Genomic DNA, 21959 nt, shown 5'->3' on the forward strand with positions numbered 1-21959 from the left:
AGAGAAGGAAGCAGAGTCAGTCACTAGCCTAAGGTTATCAAGGAGTTATGTGGCTTGGCTCAGGTTAGAGCACATGTCCTTTCGTGCTTTATCAACTCTTTTGTCCCATCTCCCTAAACCATACTGGGTTGCACTATTTCTTGCTTTCTCCTTCACATTTTCTATTTCCCTGGTCTATTCCCTGTCCAGTCTGCTGGCAAGGATCCATCCCTGCTGCTATCTTCAGTCATTCTCACTAAATTATACATTCTGCTCAGAGCGTGACTTTTAGATTTCTAGAGTATCAAGAGCTGTACTGGACTACTGTAATAGGAAGATTTCTAGTGGTGTTATCAAAGTGCAAGTGGTGAGCACTGGCTGAATGCTGCACACAGACTGGGAGATGATAAATTATTTTTTTCTTTGATATTATTTTGTAATAGCACATATCTGAAATGTATTTCATGGGGAGGTGGGGGAAACCAAACCTTGTTGCTCTCTCACTAAAAAATGAGTAAGTTTCCACCCTGTTTCTCTACCCATGAAAAAATGAGAAGTTTCTGCTCATCAGTGTATGTACATGTATAAATCAATGAAAGTTTCAGTTTTGATAAGAACTGTGTTTACCCAGGAAAAAAATTTCCAATTTCAACAATCTGGAGAAGTCTACATGGCAACATCTCCACTGACAGCTCCTGCCAAGGCCAGTGGATGGAGGGTGGCTGCTGCTGTGTGGCAGGGAGCAAGCATGCAAGTAGCCTGCCCTGGGAGAAGGGAGTCCCTTCCAGCTAGACATCAGCTGCCCTCTGAGCTTGTCTCTCCTAAATCGGTTGCTGAGCAGCTCCTGAGGTTGCCAATAGGCAGCGGGCCCTTTTAATCAGAGATAGCAGCTATCAATAAAATAAGATGACATAATTTTTTTCCCAAGTGCAATAAAGTCACAGCTTTTCCAAGCAATGATAACAGGCTCCTGCGAAAGCGCTATCAGAATGAGTTTGGAGAAGATGAACCCCACAGCATCTGAACACCCTGGTTTAGGCCTAACCCTGGACTGTTTGGTGCAAAAGGTACATCGAGCAACCTGCAGCCCATGCAAATTCCGCTAAAACGTAGGAATGAAACGGTATTTCGGAGAACCAGACCCCTTCCTGGGGTCACCTGTGATACCCTCGCTTTCCCTAGAAGCCTCCTCCTTTTGTCCCAGGGCTGTGCTGAAACTGCGGGGCTGGGGGACACCACACACCGCCCGCTCACCTCTGCCGCTCGCTCTCGCTCTCCCCCTGCTTCTCACTTTCGCTCCCATTGGTTTCATGTTCCCTTTGCCATGCGGAAAAACTTTCAAACTCCTCCAGCCCAGCAGCAGGGTTTATCCTGGTTCCACCCACTGGGACTTTCCTAGCTTCCTTCTGCACAGTGAGGGGGAAAAAAAGGCAGACGGAGCCATGCGGCAGGCACCTCGGGGAGCCCAGGGAGCCGTGGGGCTCTCTTTCCCTGAGCTAGGTTTCTATTGTAGGCGGTGCATTCCTTGGGAGGGAGGGTGTGTGTGTGTCGGTGCCTTCCCACACTCGGGGCAGCTCTTATTTAATGGGGGTCTCCATGCAGGGCAGACGCCAGAAGAGATTTTGCCTTTCCCAGTTCCCATCCAGGAACGAGAGCAGCTCACACGCCAGACGCCGGCATGGCCGAGATAAGGCTGGAGGAGGCGGCTCCTGGGACCAGCCAAGCCTCCAGGATGCACCTCCGGGAGGATCTGAGGAGGATACGGTGCGCGGTGCTGCTGTGCCTGCTCTCCGTGCTGGTCCTCATGCTGCCCACTGCCTATCTGCTGGTCGGAAACCTCCGAGCCCCCAGCTCCTGCGCCGGCCAGGTAAGAGACCGACTTCTGTCCTGCCACCCTGCGAGGAGGAGAGCACCACGTCCCGCATCTCCAGGGGTGCGTTTGTTTGGCTCCTTTATTCTCTTCATGAGTTTCTCATGTTTAAGGGAATGTGAGGAACTCACTGTTACTTTCCTTCTTCCTTATGCAGAGCTGGGATAAAGCTTATCATTGTTTGCTCTTTTTAACTAACAGTTTCTGTTCCTCTCACCTTAATTTCACTAAGGTCGATGTACAACTTTAAAACTTTTATTAACATGCTGCAGAAAACGCTTAAGAAAAATCACTAGCTGTTGGAAATCAGTGTCTCTCCACTGATTTCAGCCACATTTTGACACTATGACTCACTTTCCTCCCTTCTTTCGGGTTAACTCTGAAGCTCCCCCTCCCAGTGTCCTATTTCATCAAACATCTGCTGACCACACTGCTGATGTCAGTGGGTCGTGCCCATCATCCATCACTGGGCAGACAGCTACAGCTCTCCTGTGTTATTAATGGAAATTCCTGCAGAGATATGGATCGAGACAATTAAGGAGACTGACCCTAAAATTTGCATCCTATTATTTACTCCCCATCAAAATTTTCTCCAGATCTAAGGATCTTCTCAGCTTTTCTCCTTTGACAGCTAGATAAACTCACTGTGCTCCTAGCAGCACAAGCTTGCTGGTGTGGCTGTTTCTATTGCTCTTCTATGCCTCCCCATTCCTCCCTGTGCCAGACTGCAAACAGGTGCCGATTTCCTGCTAGAAGGATGCATGTATACATATAGGTCTGAAGAATTAAGGTTTTAATTTTAGCTTCAGGTCTGAAATTCACTTAGGAATAGCCAAAGAAAGCAGTGTTAGTAAGCCTCCTCGAAGGCAGATTTCTAGCCTTGCACACATTCAGACTATGGATGTTTAGGGAGTGTGACAGCTGTGCCCGTGGCTCTGTGTGTGCAGGCTCCTGGCTGCACGGAGATGTGCGAGGGCCCATTTGACCTCGCGTCTGCACAGCTGACATCTGGCACCCAGAACGATGCTGGCTTCTGGGTGCAGCATCTTCTGCGTTACCTGGTTGCACCTTCGTGCATAGCTGAAAAGAGATGCAGCAGCTCTGCACAGCAGCTCAGCCTCATCTATCTGCCCATTTCTTGCACATGTGAAAGTGCATGTTACTGTGCTGACCCTGTTACTGCTATTTAGGCCAGCTAGTGCAGTTGCACATGGAGGGAAGAGGCTTTTTGTTCACGTCCTGTGAGGCTGTAACAGAGCAGAAGGTGAAGTTCTTGAAACAATCTCGGAGTGAGATAAGAATACAATGTTAGCCTGTTTGTTTGGACTGATACATTCCTGGCTCTTGACCCTGTTTGCAGAGGTAGTGGAGAAAAGATTTTTTGGGGAGGGGGTTTGGCTTCTTAAGAAGAAAAGCGCAATGGAAACCATTAGATTTGCCCTAGCCTGGGCTACGCTAGTGTGTATTTCCATGCATATGCACTGAATAATTAGTGCGTAGTATTCCCACAATGATGCAATGAGCTGATCAGATGAGTTACAGCCTCTGCGAGTCTCAGTGAGGAAGAGAAAAATCATCGGGGCTGGCCGGCTGCCCGCTGCCTCTGTGCCAAGCCCAGTGGGTGGGGCGCCCAGCTACAGTTCAACTGGATCCTGCATTTTCTCAATTTTTTCATTCACTCTGCTGGTGACTGACTGTATCGCCAGTGGTGTCCAGCAAACAGAGCACAGACAGGTGGATTTGTCTGCCCGTGTAGCTTTCTGTTAATTCCCCAGAGAGCTGTGTCATGGGCTGAGCCCAGGAGCTCAGTCCTGTGGCTCAGCATGGCTGTAGGCTGTTTCAGTCCATGGGAACATTCCTGGGCATAGAGGCTCTCAGCAAAATGTTTTAATGCATTTCCTTCTGCATTTGAAGTGTTAGAACTAGATTGCTAAAGGATGCTTTCCATATGTGCCCCACTGACAACCTCTATCAGGACTAGGTTGGGACCAGACGTGTGTGCCAGGGGTCCCTGTGGCACTGGTTTTGGGGTGCAGATGCCCTGAGCATACTGGGTGCATGTGGGCAGACCTGAGTTTGTGCCAGATGTTCATTCACTTGCTGACTCTTGCAGCAGCGAGCCCATGGGAGGAGCTCTCTCCTTGCCCCATGACCAGAGTTTAGACCACACACCACAGATTATCAATTTCTTGTGCTCTGGGGACAGTCCTGGGAGGAGGGAGGGACTTGACAGCTGAGCAGGTGAGAAGGAGATGTAGTAAATTCCTAAGCCCGTCCTTCCTGGAGCAAGGGGGAGAAGGGGAACTGGGGAAGGTTTGTGCAACAGGGGTGTGCCTCTTCGATTTGCCGGCGGGGTGAGGCAGTTTATTCATCTCTGCTTCTGAGTGGGTGCACTGGTGTCACATTCTGCTTCTGAAGGGATACAAACTCACCTTTTCTTCTGGAAATGTCCCTTTCAGGAAAAAGCAGGGCAAGTTAAGTCATTACAGGAACCTGTGTGAGCTACTGGTTCTCTCTTTCTCTCTCTCTCATGGTATAATGCATCTTGCATGAATAATTCAAGTCTGATAATAGTTTCCCTGGACACCTTCCAGGCTCACTACACTGCTTCCCTTTTGGAAATAGAAATCACTTTCTTTTGTGCATCAAGACACAGTGAGGAGAGGAAATAGGGTTCTTTAAGCAATAATACATGACTTGTAGTATTAGCAGGGAATCTATAAAAGGCTCTAGTTGTGCCCTTCCAGAGGAAGGGCCAGGACTGCTGTGCATCCTTCCACAAAAGGAAGCCAAGTTTCAGTTTGAGTGTGCAAATCTACCGAGGCAACATCACAGCAGCCAGCAACGCATCTCTGGCTACCTAAGCAATCCACTCAGCTAGCCCAACACAGCAAAGCATCAAGTCCTGTGGCCTGGAGATATGGATACTTGGAGCTTATTTTTGTAACATTTTTGGCATGACAGGACCACAAGCAGCATAAAGCAAAATTCCAACCGTGTCCACAGGATTGAAGATGAACCTGTGTGCCTTGCAATGGAGAAGGGAGGTGCTGCATTACAGGAAGGACTTTAAAGTCTAGCAGCTCCACCTGGACCCTGTCCAAAAGGCTGAAGCCAGAAAGGTAGCAGCAAAGCTCAGATAAGGACTGCCAGAACATGCAAACATGCAACATCAGAAGCCCTAATGGCCTGCCCAAATGGGAAAGAGAACCTGAAATGGCTTCTTGATCTTTAGGGAAGGAGAAATGGTCAGGGAGGAGCAGTGAGCATTGCACCTAGGTCCAGGTGTGTGGGATTCCCCTTCCAAAGGCCAGCAGCAATAAAACTCCTGACTGGCCGTTGCTGCTTGATGCACATGGTCCTCATGGGCAAAGAAGGCAGTGAGCACATGCCCTGGCTTAATGCTTACGCTGGGCTCTATAGTCCAGTGGAAATACTCTCACTGAGACCAGTTTTTACTGGCACAGGGCAGGCCCTTCCAAAAATGCTCAGCCCAGGCCATGTAGCATCTCTGGAGCAAGCAAAATTGTGGGTGTATGAACTGTATATAACCTGCAGAGACTCTGCCTGTAAAATAACATTTTGTGCTAAAAATGGAGTAGATGGAGGTGCTGGAGATATTTTCCTTTTTGATCTCTCTGCCTGCAGTGCCAGGCTGCTTGTCCCATGCAGTTCTCTATTGGATACCCCCAGCCCTTCCTGGAGGTGCAAGAGACAAAGCTTGTGAACAGGGGATGTTCAGCCCTTCTTTTTGGCTTTAGCAATATATGGATAAATGCCGTGGGGCTTTTGGACATTCTTGGTATCAGAACAATATAGAAGTGTTTTGCATACCGCAGCCTTCAGGGTAATTAGAGCTGGCTGTCTAAGACATCGTTTGTCTGCAAGTCAGCTGTAAGGTGGGACTTTCAACATCACTCAGTGCTGGTTACAGGCTCTCCACGGTAACCAAAGGGAAAATTGAAGCCATGCTGGGAACTTTTCAGAATCACAGCTAAGCAAGAAAGGAAAAGAGAAAAACACTAATTGTGTAAATGCTCTCTATTGTCTCATGCTGCTTAGGTCTCCCTCACAACCTCATCTACACCATCAGTGTACAACGGCTGTGCCTGTTTAGGGCAGTATTACTAATACCTGGCCATTATGTATCATAAATACGTTTTACTAAAATATTTTCTAGAAAAGGTTTAGATTTGTATATTTATGAAACAGCATAATTATGGAAAAAAAATCTCCTACCTTTGTCAAGCAACAGAATAATTTCACACCTTGCAGCACCCTGCTCTACCTACTGCACCACACTGTCCTTTAGCACTTATAAAAGCAGCTCCTGCGCCTGGAGTTTCCATCTGGCCTTCTTTGGAAACAAGTAAATTGAGATTGCATTAAAGGCTTCTTCCCAGTTTTTAGTCAAAACTGTTTTGCTGCTTTTTATAAAGAAGCAGAATTCTTCTTGATATCTGTATTGCAACATCCGAGTTTATATAAAGCACTTCAGCAGAAGTAGGCTTTAAATATGTAAACAGTCCTACTGAAGTTACATGATTAAATCTAGGTCTGTGATTGATTTGTAGTTCATTGCAGTACTTAGCATTGTTAGAAAATATGTCACTTGATAAATGTGTAGGAAGTGTCACATAAATAATGGTGTAAAATATACTCTTATGCATACACATCTGGCCAGAAGCAAGGGGGAGTGTTTTGAGGGAAATCCTCCACACCAACCTTGTGCTTCCTACCAGGGGAAGGACAAAACTACCTGGCTATGGCTCTGTGTCACATCAAAAGTACAGTCATGTTTAGACAACACAGCAAGCAGACGGGGCTTGGAGAAAGTCATTAGTCATAATGAAAGGCCCAGACATCTCATTGACAGCGCAACACCATTTCTCTCTGTCAGCCACACACTGAGCTTTCGCACCACCATCTCTTCTAGATGACATTTCCCGCAGAGCAACAGACTGCTATGGCTGGGCTAGATATGTACAGGTGGGGAAGGGAGGGGAAAAAAGGAGAATTTTCCCTGCAGTTTTCCTTCTCCATTTTGGCTTTCTAACACACTGGAGCAACTATTTTAGAAATTATGGTTTTTTGCAGGAGCACATGGATATTTACTGATAGTAAAACATTAAAATATCTTTGGGCTCATCTTTGAGTTGCTAGCAGTCCTCAAACCCAGGCAGCCTGGCTCTTCTCCCACAAACACCCTCCTCCCCCAGCCAATATAAATCACCTGTTTTTTACTTCTCCTTCAGTATTTGAAGTTGTGTGAGACACAGCCACTAGGACATAGCTTCAGCATCTGTGTGCTAATACTATTTCAGCCTGTTTATTAAGTGATGTGCATAAAATCCTTAGCTGCAAGCTGATCAGCAGCAGTTTATTCAATGTATTTATTGTAGCTGTCCATAAAATACACCAGACCAGACCAGCATATTCCTGAAAAACACTGCGTGACAGGGGTTCCTGACAGCCCTGATAGTCAGCCCTAAGCTGGCTGCATAACGCAGACTGTCTGCTTTCTGCAGCCACGCTGTTGGCATAGACCTGCAATGAACTGTGCCCTGGGGGCAGCGTAAGGGATGCTCCTCACAGCCCAGGGAGGCCAGGGCCGGAGTCAGCATCCCACAGCACCCTCGGATGAGGAGCCATGCTGCTTTGCGGGCTGCCATAAGAGCACTGGCACTTGGCAAGAAGCCAGTGGCCGTGCGCAAGTGTGATTCAGAAGGACCAGCCCCAGTAGGCATGTGGCGGGCAGACAGCAGCTTCCCTTTGAACTGCTCAACGTAAACATCACAAAGGTTTGGCACAGCCCAGGGCCATGCCCTGTTGCCATGCAAATGCAGGTTGGCACAGGGATGTGTTATGAGTGTGCTGGTTTTCGTCTCTAGAAGAAAACGTAAGAGGTGAGGAAACACAAATCACCCTGCCTGCCCACGGTGGTGTCAGCCTGCCACAGAGCTCACCCTCTGCCAGCTGCACTCTCAGACCTTTCCGTCGTCCAAGGAGGATACCCCGTATTCAAGACAGACCTAAGCAACAGACTTACAGTCTGAAATAACGCAGATGCAGAAACAAAAGCAGGTGTAGACAATATACCTTAGTCTCTTCGTTATGAATGAAACTTTGCGCCTGCAAAGGCTGAGACCTGCTGAGTCTTGAGAGGGGGAAGAATCACTCACATCACTCTGCTTGCTCTGCAGAGACTGAGGGACAGGAGGGTCTCTGAGCAGCGAGGTGCCCTAGCAGTGCTGGATGGAAGCACCACCCCAAAGGAGGATCAGCAATGGCTAATTCACATCGGCCACTCTGCCAGCCCTCTCCCAGTTATGCCAAAGGCTTGTCCAGCCTCTGAACAAGGCTGAAGTTTAACACAACCACCACCACAGGAGCCCAGGTCCTGTCCCTGGCACCCTCTCAGAGACACAGGCGGTTTCAAATAAACAGCAGAGAACTCTTGCAATGAAGCAAAGCCTTGTCAGGGCTTGTTGTCCTTTTACATAAAAGCTCTAGCTGAACTTGATAATATTACTGTGGCATGTTCCATTTTCTGGGATAAAGCAAACAAGACCCTTTGTGGAGGTACTGTACCCCCTGGAGCCCTGAGCTAACTGCTTGTAAATCTCTCCCGCAGGTCACAGAAGAGAGGGGCTCTCACTTTCTGAAGCAACGGGCAGTACATACTGGTAAGTTTGCAAGTGCTTTCCCCATCCCAAACACCTTTGTTTACCAAAATTTTGCAATCACTGCCACAGCACGCTGCTGGCAGATGCCTCCCCACCTGCCCTCCGCTCTCACCACCCAGATCCCTCCCAAGCCGAACAAGCCAGGGCAGACAGAAGCAAACCTGGGTGACAAGATGCAGGGAGATAACTGGGGCCATAGCAAAAGTGTGAGCATTTCTAATCCCAGGGCTGTGCAAGCTCACTCCTTCTAGGGCAGGCACAGACCTCCCCAGCAGCACTTTGAGACTGGTATAACTCCCTGAACATGCAAAAGCAGGGGTTTGGGAGCCCACGCACACCCCGCTCATCCGTGCATGTGCATGCCACACCTCCCCTCAGTTCACCCTCCAGCAATGTAAGACACAACCGCCATGTGCCCTGTCAGCCCCACAATAGGCCTGACAAACTCATTCATTTGCAAAGGGATTTTATTACCTCAACAGTGTCAATAATCAGTCACGGAAAATAATTCCTGACTCAAACATATGTGGAAATGGAAAGGGGTTGCACACATTTCCTCGGCAGCATTGATCACCATTCACATCTCATTCATTTAAACAGCAGCAAATGTCCTTACACTTTTTTTTTTTCCCCTCAGTTACAGATACACTTTCCAGTGCAGAAAAGCCAAGAGCACACCTGACAGGTAATGCTTGTTCAAAAATTAAGCGTTTCCCACGGGTATTACAGCAGATGTTGCGGTGCAATAATCTTGGTTTATATGGATCTGATAGGATCAGGTATTGCAGGAAACATGGGGAAAATAATCATCAGTTTTGCCTTGTTGACCACGACAGATTGACTGCAGCCTGCGTTTGTAGAAAAGGGCCCACAAAGGAGATAGTTGACAGAAGTGTTGCCACTTTTCTAAGCTGTTTCTTTCATTGAATGAGAAGCTCTTGTAACTGAACTTAAATAGGTGTCTGGTATCTTACTGATCTGCCGAATCCCCTAGATTTGGGCAGGGTAAAGAGCTCAAGTAAGCCTTTATGGAACTCTGAATTGGGAAGTAACACCAGTTTTGGAGCAAAATCAGGTCAAATAAGATCAGGTTTACACCTTATTTTCCTTTGAGGCCTAACTCAGGCCACACACACCATATTGCCATCAAATAGCCCCCTGTTTTCAGTGAGATCAACCATAACACATGTTGGAGCAAGCACAAGATAGGTAATGCCAGCTGACCCCCTCCAAGCCCTTATCTTGCATTCGGAAGGTGCTGTTGCAGGGTGGGCTGCCATACTTTCCTGAGGGGCTGCCAGCATTTGCAAGGCCACCATTTCATCACCTCAGCCTTGAAGGTGAAGCTGTCATTACACCAAGGAAACTGTCCTGAGCTCTCCCCCATCCTTGCCAACTCCACCCACCTGGAAAATTTAAGTGTTACCAGAGAAGAGGAAAAAGTTAATGGCTGGTTCCCATGTGGATGGAGTTGAGTGCTGAAAGGCTCTCCAGGTGCTCTGACCTAAGGCAATTTATACCTCTCCAAAACACAGCTCACTGCAAAGGCTCTGTGTTGTCCCAGGAGAGCACTTCAGTAACCTGAAACGTGCAAGAAGTGGTGTGGTGCTTCACACAAATTCACCTACAGGGTTAAATCAATCACTATTTCAAGGCTGATTTCTTTCCCAGCATAGTTTACTCTTCCTACTGAACAAGCTTCTTCCTAATGTGCTTCCTTGGTCCAATCCCCTTTTGCACACAGGTTGCTAGAGCTCCAAAACTGACCTGTCTTTGTTCAAAATCACATCTTTGCTTAAGTGCAAGTTTGCAAGAGCAAAAGGACCATGTCTGCTGGTGTAAATCTCCCTGTTTCCACTGAGTCCCCCCATGACAGGGAGACCCAGAGGCTCCTGGTGGGGCTGACTCAGAAGAGCAGCCAAAGCACTGCTCTGCTGATGGGAACTTCCCTGGATTGCACAAAAGTCCAGTTGCCCCAGGGAAGCACCCAACAGTTTTCTTCAAATTTCCTCAGGCCCCCCATTTGCAAAAATTCCTTCACCATCATCTCGAGCAGTCTTGCTGGGACGGTGCCCATCCTCTTCAACCTGTCATTTCAGGCCAGTCACTTTTGGCCATAGCAAGGAGTGTGAAAAGGAAAAAGTTACAGGGATTTTATCCCTCCTTTTCTGTGCAAAAAGGCTACACCCAGGCTGCTGTGCTATATAGTCGTTAGGGAACCTAATTTCCATGAGCTTATCTTTGACCTTTTTTTAGCCCAAGCATATTTTTGGTGCTGTAACCTGTAATGAGTTCCCAAGCTTGACGATGCATCACAGTCAGAAAATATTTCCTCTTATTTTAAACTTGCTGCATAACAATTTCTTGGGTGCCACCCTTGTCTTCTCAGAAACCATGACTCGTGCATAGAAAGTGAAAAAGGAATACTTATTCTTCAGATCTTTGTTATATTCCCCCATCTCAGGTACCTTTTTCAAAGCGAATGTAGTAGACTACAAACTCTCACTAGTAGGAAATCTCTTCCAGATCTCTGAATTCTCTCTTTTTCTAGTTTTAGGCACATATATTCTAAAGATTAAATCAGAGGAGTAAGAGGGATGAGAACTAGCCACACTACTTTCATGGGAATACACCTCTGAATTAACAGTAGCAGAATGACTCGATGTTTTGGTCCCTGTTCCTTTAAGATAAATTTTCCACCTGCTCTTGGCCTTTTTAACACACACGGAGCATTTTAAACTTATCCGAACTGATATCAAGGTTTTCTCTCCTAGGGTGGCAATAGCTAGTGAAGAATGGCACAATCCATAAGAACACCTATTTAGGACTTTTCTCCATCTCCATTCTCTCCTGTGCACTAATGTGTATCTGGTGCTGACTGCACCATGCCATGACAATACCTCCTCTCTGACTTATTTGGTTGCACTTTGGATCAAGATGCAGACCAATGCCTATTCCTTCTTGTCACCAGCCTGTGGCAGGGCTGGATGAACTATGTTGCAGAAAACCCCCCAAGTACCTGGCTTGCACTTACTGTTCTGCAACGCTATCTGGGTGCTCCAGTAAACCTGGGTAGAACATCACTTTCTGGTTCTACATGATTTTTGGAAGTAATGACCTTTTAAGGACAGTTATTAAACTCCCAGGGCATGACGCTGAGCAACAGAGACCCTGCAGCCACAGGAATTTGCTGTACGTGCTGCACAAGGGCTTTACTACAACAGGAGACTCAGACTCTCTTGGTGACACCAGGGGTCTGGCCTCAGAGTATGGTGTTCAGGATCAGGCACTCACACCGATGAGGGCTAAGAATTTTAGAAATCCCACGCATTCAGCAGTATGCCACAAAATGATAAAATGTACCCAAAAGCTGCTAAGCAACAGGGCTTCTCCAGAAAGGGACTAAACCAAAAGGGATTTAGGGAAAGAAGTAATTTCACATGTAAGTGATGCCAAAAATTTATAGTAGATGGGAAAGTTGAAGAAACTGTAGCTATGCATTCTTTATTAAAAGCAGATTTTATTTACTTCAAGACTTAGCATAACAGGTATATTTTCAGGAAGTATAACTCCATATATGAAATATGAAATTATGAAATAAATAAATTACAAGTACAAAGTACAACTGCTGCTAGAAAAGGAGCCATGCTGTATTCAAAGGCACTTGAACATGACTTTCTCCTCTTGACTAGTATTGAAAGCATAGGAAAAATTAATTAACTTGAAAATAGAGAGCATCAATAGAGTGAGCTTTATCCTAAAAAGGGAGGTTATAGCTGTAAAACTTAGAATTGCCTAATTTGAGAAGTTATGAAATCATGTACTTCATTTGAGATGTCTGTTATTTATAAAAAACATTGAAGAGTTGAGTGTCATTGACATTTTAAATGCGTCATTCTGCATGGAAAAGAATATTTCACATGCAGCTTCTCTTCAATTTTCCCCCAAAGTTCCCAAGATAGAAAAGAGCCCAGGTCATTTTCTGCAAATGTTCTGATCTTTTCTGATCCTTCCATCTCAAACAAGATTTTATCTGCTACCAACTGATCTCTGAGAGGTCTAACTCCAAGCTCTTGTAAACATTAGAGTGACCCAAATGCTACTTTAGTTTTTGACAGGACTCAGACCAGTCCCTAGATACCCAAGAGGTAGATGAGGACGAAGTCAGACCATGAGTACTTTCATTTTCTTTTATTCCTCTCTGTATCAGGCAAAGCTCCATTGGCTCTAACCATCATAGCCCTTATAATACTTCTATAATTTAGCCTGGCTCGCTATCACAATCCCTGTCTATTGTTCTCCCACACAGAAATACTCTCCTCATGTACTTTGCCTCCTGGGGAAAAATCAGAGAGATTTGATACTTCAGCAACACTAACAGGCAGAATGGGAAAAAAAAAAAAAAAAAAAAAGGCCATTATTTTGTTATGCTACTCAGTGAATATGCAAGAAATTGCACATTGCACTCCTAACACTTTCTTGTCTCCTTATGGATTATTTATTCCTGGAAAAGAGAGGGAAATGGATGCCACTGAGAGCTAGGCACATTAATTTTTCTGAATCTCATTTCACCCAGGATAAACCTAATGGTTATTGATAAGAGAATTTCAAAGCTTTCCCTTACCTGCATTCCATCTGCCTCCCTGCCCATGCACACATACCCCTTCCCAAATATTGATCAAAATCAACTTTAAGCATTAACTCAAGCTCGTGAAAAAGGTTTCTTCGAAACCAGTTGCCTCAGTCTCTCTCAACGTTTAACTTTCCAGGTTCATTTTAATACCTGGCAAAACATTAATGGGTTTTATTCTCCTTCTCTTCACTGCCTCAGCTGCTGTCGTACTACAATGATTTTATGTGGCAGTCAGTAAAGAGCAGAGGATACTCTTTTGCTTCCCTTCAGAAAAGTGAAAAGTGCTAGGTCTTATTCTTCTGGCTGTTGTGTGAGAGAAATTAAAATGGTGGAGGAGAGGCGAAGGGAATAGATCAGCAGTTCCCTGATTCTTCCCCTGAGACCCCTGCAGCCTGGGGAGCGTCCTCGGCTTGGATCAGACTGATGTTGGAGTCTGGATTAAAGCTTGTAATCAGCTAAGCACAAGACAGGGAAAAAGTCTGGAGGAAAGCTGAGGTTAACACCAAGCTTAGTGTTTTGTTCCAGCAAAGCATTTAAAAAAAAAAAGAGAGATATAAAAACGGTTTTTAATATAATGTGTTGCTTAATTGGGCCTCTTGAAGCATAGTGGGGTCTTCTGAGTTTGGCACAAAGGCTAACAAACCCTAACATCCTTCGGAAGTAACCTGTCAGAAAGAGAAGGTCAGGTGTCTCAGTGCTTGGTGCTAGATCATGCTGATCATTGTGAAACTTTTGCAAGCACAGTAGTTTCTAAGAAATATAATTGCAATCCATCACAACTGAAGAAATAATGCTTTAGTATTTCTTATTACTGTCCCAAACCATTAGGTACAGGCATGGTACCCATGTGTACAGCTGCCCCCGCACTGGTTTCACTTAAGGACAAGGTTTTTGCTCTGTAAATATGTAAGATAACGTCCCAGACCTGCAGGGTAAAGCCATCTGTATTGCTCTGTAGTGCCAGGAGACTGAGCCTTCAGGAAAGAGTGTCTCATCATTTGGGGTCTGGCCCACAACCAGGACACCCAGGAGCAACACAACCCTTCAGGCAGCCTGTGCTGGCCAAGGTCTTCCAAAAGTATCCTTGGCTTTCACTCCTGATTGCTCAGATCTGGACGCCTTATGGGCAACCTCCAAAAATATCACTAGACAGTTGGCCCACAGCCAATTCACCTCAGTTTTCAAGCGGTTAGATACAAACATTTCTGTCCTAGTATTTTAATTACCCTACTTAAATTTCTTGACCTTTGCAGTAGAGATCTCATGTTACATTCAGCAGCCTGGCTGTAGCAAATTAACCCACCTCTTCTCCCTCTCTCTTCCTCCTGCAGTGAAGAAACAAGGTCCTGCCAACACCATAGGAAACCACCTGCCCATCCTGCAGTGGGAAGACAAGCGAGGCTTGGCCTTTACCAAGAACAACCTGAATTATTCCAGCAACGCACTGGTGATACCTGTGTCTGGGGACTACTATGTCTATGCTCAGGTCACGTTCCGAGGGCCCACTGAAAGTAGCAGTAGAACAAATTCTGTCACTGAGGTCATCACCAAAGTCACCGACAGTTACCCCGAGCCCACCCAGCTGCTGACTGGCACCAAGACCCTCAGTGAAAATGGAAACAGCTGGTTCCAGCCCATTTATCTGGGTGCTGTGGTCTCCTTAGAAGTAGGAGACAAGCTAATGGTCAACGTTAGCGACATCAAGCTGGTGGATTACACTAAGGAGCACAAAACCTTCTTTGGTGCCTTTTTACTGTAAGTCCCTGGCAGCAGTTGGTGGGGGCTTCCCTTCAGGCCCTGGTGTGACCTTGCTGGACCTTGGCTTTGTGGGTGCGCGTTGGGGTGCTATCGTTGTGCTGTTATCCTTCTTCTGTACTGTCACTCCCCTGCAGCTCACTGCAGCCTTAAATTAAGGAGTAGGAAAAGCTGAAGCCATAGGCTAAATTGAAACAAACCAGAAACAAACCAAAAACAACAAAACAAACGAACAAAAAAAACCCCACAACAGAAAAAATGTCAGGTTGGAGAAAAAAATATTTTTGAAAGTAAAAACTGAGAGCTCTTCAAAACTTTGTAAGCCGGGGAGGAACAGTTTATACCTGTGGGTAGGAATATTGATCTTGAATATCACAGCTAGGTTACATCAGTAATTCCACCTCCAATGTAAATTTTCTCAACTCAGAAAACTGTTTTGAACTCTCTCCAGCTCTTCCAGTATAGTTTTGCATGACCCTCTTCAGATTCTTGTTTCTAAAAGGTAATTACTTTTCCATCATTTCCTTATGAATAGATTTTCTCGGTACTTTGCACTAACATAAAGCTCAGATTAATCATTAACTACTTAATTATTCCCTTCCAATTTCCCTGTAAAGTAGATTAAAATTATATCTTGTATCTTGCAGGAGCTACTTTTTTTTCCCCAAGAAATTGTTTACAGTTCTTTAAGTCAATATACAGCCTCAAAACTTTATGCAAAATTTCTAGGGAACACACACAAACACTTTCTGTTTCAGCAAGAAAGTGGAATCTCCCTGCCTTGTCCTAACATTAGGAAAACAGAAAAGACAATGCAGAGAGAGACATGTAGCAAAATTTTCAAAACTTTTTAAATCAGCCACTGAATTTTTGAGAGAAAGCCTCTGCAATGTTTTGTCTTCCATTATTTTTAATGAAAAGCAAGTGCAACTAAAGAAATCACTGTCTTGATGCTCCCCCTTGAAACCATTGCCAATGCTGCAGTGGTCCCCTAACCGCAAGGGACTCCCTGCCTTTCCCTTCGTGAAGTCTGACAACCAGTAGTCCCTACACAAGGTCAAAAGATCCAAAGACAAGATCATGGCGTGCCACAGCCAGGTCTGGAGCTCAGGAATGTTTAGCTTTCCACCTTGCACTTATTTATTTTTACAGACCTTACTCTCTCTCAGGAAAATTCCCCAGCTTTCTTCTCCTCCACAGTAAATACACCACTGACAATGACTCAAGTCATGTTCTCGTAGATTTAGACTTTACACTTTTAAATGCCACAAGGTCTCACACCTGAGCACCTACCACCCAGCTGTTCTCCACTGCCAGGCTTCACTCTCTGCAAGACTTTCTCTTTCCTGACTCACCTCATTGGATTTTCTCTATTTTCTACTTCTTGGCCAGAAGTGACAGCGAGGCTTGATTACCTAGTTAATGTTTCCACTCAAAGCCATGATGAGGCCCAAAACCACACTGTTAGTGTCAGAGAAGCACTGTGCTGGGGAATACGTAGCACTGGGGATGGGGGGTTGTAGCAGAAGATCTCAAATGGGCAGAGAAGTTCCCTGGTGGAGACAGCCCAGCTACAAAAGATCATGTGTGATCTTCCAGCCCAACCAGCAGTGAGGCAAGGCTGCTTTGTCCACAGCAAGTCTCCTCCTAGCAGGAAACAGTTCAATGCTGTGTAAAGATCTGTGTGAGCTGACAAAGCAAAGGCAGCAGCACAGCTGAAGCATAAAGCATAGAGGAAGGCCCAAGCAGGCTGGGATGAAGGAAGAAGAGGAGCAGAGTAAGAGGTGGGAGATCCAGCCAACACAGAATATCTGCCTCTTCATGGCTTGCTGTAAGCATCTTCATGCTGACAGCATGACTATATCTCTTAAACCTAGCTTTTATGTAGCAAATCGCCTCAGAAAATAAGGCTTTTTGGACATCCTTCCCTATTCTGCAGTACCTGGGTCCCATAGTAGGTCTCAGTCATTCACTGTTTTATCTACGCTGAGACAGCATTAAACATGTCACAAAAGATGGAGATTGCCATCTTGCCCTGCCCTTCTTGCCTCAGTGGGTGTCTTTCTTGCTTCCAGATCATCCTTGAGTCTAGTCATTGGGTGTTGGTCCACTATACAACACTACCCATCTAGGAGACCCTGACAATGTCCCTGCATCAAAACCTCATTACAGTTTAGCTTCCCATCCTTTCTTTGACTTGTCCTTCATTTTCCCCATATCTATATCTCATCAGTCCTCTGGATCCCTTTGTCCCACAGGCACTTTCCTGCCTTCTTGGCTCTGTCCATTAGATATAAGGACACCTCTTTGTGCAAATCTGATTTTCTCCATGCAACTTGTCTCTTACAATCACCCCAGTACACAAAGTGACATCTGAAAATAGGTTAGGATGGTAGAAAGTAAAGGTAATGATCCTGCTAGCAGGTGCAAACACTCTCGGCCAAAACATCCTCTTATGTCTTTATTAGTTAGATTCGCTTCCATCTTTAAGTCCTTACTCCTGTGTTTCCTCCACTTGCTCATCCTTTTCTTTTAAGCTGAAACTGGCTGAGACAGAAGCAGTTATTCCTGATGTACCCATTCAGTACCTGGCACGTGTGACCTGGCCTCATTACTTCTCAGAAAGCGTGTCTTGGTCATCACCTCAGCAGGGCTGTTCTTACTGCTCAGAAACCCCCACGCCACGGTAAAATCTGCTGAAATCTCACTTTCCTGGCAGTTCAAGACAAGGTGAATCTCTGGGAAACCCTGAGACTTTCCATATCTCAGATTTTCTAAAGAGTTCTCTCAACTCTTACATTGAGCCCTTCTGAGCTTCTGATCCCTTAGTTGTGTGCCCAAAATAGGATCTGAACTCATGAAAACATGAAATTTGCAGCTCTTGCAAACCACCACGTAAAGCAATTTAGGTGACTAGCACACAAAACGTCATGGTAAATATCATAAAGGGAAGACTTAAAAGTGATCTGTCCAGGACAGGTGATTCTCAACAACTAGGTAGGAAAACTTCTGTGAAGTGTTATATAGGATAAATTTGGTTTATCATTGGAGTAAATTGGAGTGAAAATTCTAGGTGTTGTGAGACGGTTACAGAAATTCAGGAAGCTCTTTATTTCTACAGATGAGATGATGTAGCATTCTTCTGAGGCCATAACACGATCCTGATAGGTTTGTACAGTAGATTTACATAATAACTGTATCTGAAGTCATTGTCGCTTAGTGCCCGGTGCGCTGAATGATGGTGAATATGAGGTCTGGCTGAGAGGAGTGGTGAATGCAGTATTTGGCATACAATGAAAGCACCTCTATGGGACATATACACATATATACATAGACATACACATATTTGTGTATATTCCATAGAAGCTCTAGTAAACCCATTGGCAATAATAAGCCATTTCTACCACAAGGCACATAATTTGTGTCCATGGTACACTAACAATAAATTTCACAAGTAAAAAATTGCCTACTGCAGCTCCATTACAATTGTGACCCTTTTGATCCATTATCCATGGCACAAAAATATTTATTTTAGTCCCGTTAGAACAAGCTTTTGCACCCCACTGCACACACACGTTTATAGCACATTTAGCACACTAGCACATTTTATATGACGTAAAGTAATATATCTGGCATTACTTGTTTTAAAGTGGTGCAGGCATATTAATCCACACATCTACCCTAGTGGAAATTCTTTCTGCCTTTCCCCCCCCCTCCCCCCCCTCAGTGCTAATAATGTTTCTGTAACAGTGATCAGCAAATATATTAAATATACAGGGGCTGATTCTGACCCTGTTGTATATAAGATATTCCTCCACAGAAGGCAATGGCATGAAGTCAGAGTAAAGCCACTTAAGTGAGACAGAGGTCAAGCTTAGAGGGAAATGTCTCAAACAGACTGAACCCACGTTGTGGATTCTCATATTTTTCCAAAGCTAAATAAGGCCAGAAGTGTTCTCAGAAATTTTTGTTTACTGAAGTAGAAATATTTCTTTAACGTAAATCATTTCTAGAGATGTGAAAATGCATATGCATCAGCATTTTCAACTGAATGAGAAGATGATTAAATCTGGTCACAGGAACAAGTGACCTTTCAGTCTGTGGTCAAACTGAAAATATGTTTTGTTTTGGGTGGATGTGAAACTAAAACAGTTATAAGAAAAAAATCCAAGCTGGAGAAAAAGGATGAAATAGGCAGGTCATGCTAAATGAGTTAAAAGTATATGATTTCAGGTTTTAACCCTTATATTTCTCAGGAAAATAAATAAATGAACACTTTTCAGAACAAAACCACTGAAAGAAAAAATAACTTTTTTTAGTATGAAGTCTGATCAAAATATTTTAGTTCTTAAGAATTCTCTTCTTCCCTAATCTCTTTGTTCCCCCCAAAACTAACACTAATATAACCCAAATTAATAAAAAAGCTTACTTACCTACTGCTTCCTTTCCCCTTAGAAATTAAATATTGGTAAATAAGCATTAACTTTCTCTCCGTATACATACAGAAGTAAATTTAAATCAAGTTATAAGGATCACAGCTCCAATCTTGCCAGCATATACTTGTGCTGTACTTAGCCCTGAGCATGTGGCTAAAGGGGCATCACTGTAAAACCAAGCTCAGTTTTCCTCTTCCGTGTACGGGAGGAGTAAAATTCACATTGCTCAAATTAAAAGCAGATAAAATGTTTTACTTGCATTTACCCTCAGCTACATCATTACAGGAGCAACCCTCCAAATCGAGGAGCACTTACATGGACCATCTCCAGCACACGTATATTGGCAGGATTAGGGTCTAGATGTGTAAAGTTGAAGGTCAGGTTCCTTAGCAAATCATAACCCAAACGATGAAAAGGATGCTGCCGAGGCCATTTTGGACATAACCCTTCAGTGGATATTAGGATGAGCAGATCCCTGGTACAAGGGACACGACCAGGCTACACTGAACTGCAGCTCAGACCAAGCAGAAAGGATTAAGGTATTCACTTGCGATTTTCAACACAGGTATTTCAGAAATTTGAAGGACTCTCATTTTTCACCTCTGTATGTTATAACTGAATACACTGTGCTTTGTTTATTAATCGCCTGAGTGGCCCATCATTTCAGATGAGAAATGAGGAGAAAATTCATTCTTTAGAAGAATCAGAAAATGTGAAGAATTTTTGCCCAGATCTGGGTATTAGACACCAGTATAGCATTTTGCTATTGTAAAGAATTTTATATAAGTGATTGTTATGTCTTGTGCTTCAGTGCTGATGTGTGTCTTTACAAGTAGAACTAACTTGGCTTCTTGTTTCCAAGTTTTATGATAATAAAAATGCAAGTTAACTAATGTGACAACTTCTGATCCTGGTCCCCTTCCAAATACACTAACCAAATAGCAGACTTCAGAGTCATTAGTTAATACAGCCATATAATGCTGATGTATAAGAAACGTATTTTGTTGTGTGTTAATGTGTGAATGATGGTTATTTTCTGCACAGTTAGAGGTCCCCACCAGAGTGAACTCAGATTCAGACTTTTCCTGGGGTGCTTATAGAGACTTGTATTTCAAAAGGCAAAAATGTAAAGGTTAATCAGATTTTCTTATTCAATCCCTTTTCCCCTTTGCAGCACAGTTCCCTCTTCTTGTTACTTCTTAGTCTATTCTGAAAAAGAAAGTCCTATGGAAAAGCAGTGTTCATCAGCAACTGCACCGTAGCTGTACTCTCAGCCCGCTGAGCTGGGGACCAAATACTCCCCACTGCACACCCAAGAGAGACAGGAACCGCAGATTCACCACCTGGCCAAAAAGTCAGGTTTGTCCCACCCACAACTGTACATAGAAGCACCTTGACAGGCTGGGAATTGAATGTTTCCAATTGCTCAGCTCCTGGCTGCCGGGCACAACCCAGTTAAGAAATTTTGGCCAAATGAGGGTCAAAGTCTTGTTTGAAGGCAGCAGAGCTCTGGGCACCCTCAGCCCTGTTCTAGGCTGAGTTTTGCTATCCTTACACTTCCATCATAACAGCAGCATCCACTGGATACGTATTTCTCATCCTGGGTGGTGCTATCTTCAATTCCTCTGCTGCCAAGAATGCAAATTCTTTATTTCCACTAGTAAAACTGAGAAACATCGTTCCATTGGGTGTATTATTTTGTATTTCCAAAATTTCTTTTGTTTTCCTGGCTTGAACCCAGAGTATCATATTTAAATTTCTTCAGAAGGGATTTATGCTCTGGCTCAAGGAAGGTTTTCACTTGAAAACTCTAATGGAGGACATAATGTTTTCCACCCCTGAGATGATTTGTTAGCAGCCTCTGTAGATCAGCCAAGAGTTGATTAGACAGTAGGAATCAGACTACTTTCTCCTGTAACACCAAAAAGGTGTTGTTTTTTAAAAAACTTTGATAACTACCTCATATTTAAAAGAATAGCAAAAGCAAATGATAATTTTATTATTATTATTATTTTCTGTTTTAAGTTGAGCTAAACAGAATTCAGTTGGTTTATTGCGATTTTACTCCATGCTTTGCACATACAGGGTAATAGCTTGAGTTAACATCTTTATGGTCTATAGACACTGGCACATACAGTCCCTCCACATGAGCATTGTGCTTGGTTTTCCTGCCTTTGATCATACAGAAGGTGTCTATCCTCAATAAATGTCTATGCTCCCTCTCTAGTGATGTGGGGAGAAGAGATGCACATTTCTGCAAGGCTGTGCATGCTAGGGAAGGTGGGGATAGTGGAGGTGCTTCTCTCCTAGGGCTACAGAGGGTGTATATAGTATTTTTCTAGCTAAATGCAAGATAATAGCAGCACTCAGTGAAAGTGGTGACTGCACTGCACTCACTTTCTCAGACAGCTGGATAAAGCTGCCCAGCTATTGCCTGAGCAGAACCCCCAGCTAACAAATACATACATGGACATGAATCTTGAGGGAAGGGAGAACATCAGTTTCATACAATGAAACTGTTACTCTTTGAAATTCATCCTGCAGAATAGGACACTACCCACGAGAGTTTAACATTCCCAGCTCTCATCTGTTGGCCAAGA

The 21959-nt window shown here is 44.4% G+C and overlaps 1 protein-coding gene across 1 annotated transcript; it reads left to right on the plus strand.

Annotated features, from left to right (window-relative positions):
- Window positions 1–1657: 1657 nt before the first annotated feature.
- TNFSF15 (TNF superfamily member 15) lies at window positions 1658–18622 on the plus strand. The gene is made up of 4 exons (XM_074924119.1): window positions 1658–1846; window positions 8484–8535; window positions 9173–9220; window positions 14500–18622. Exons 1-4 carry the CDS (start codon window positions 1658–1660, stop codon window positions 14925–14927), a joined length of 717 nt encoding a protein of 238 aa, XP_074780220.1. The 3' UTR covers window positions 14928–18622.
- Window positions 18623–21959: the final 3337 nt, after the last annotated feature.

Source organism: Athene noctua, chromosome 20 (genome assembly GCF_965140245.1).
Source record: "Athene noctua chromosome 20, bAthNoc1.hap1.1, whole genome shotgun sequence".
In the NCBI taxonomy this organism is placed as follows: Eukaryota; Metazoa; Chordata; class Aves; order Strigiformes; family Strigidae; genus Athene; species Athene noctua.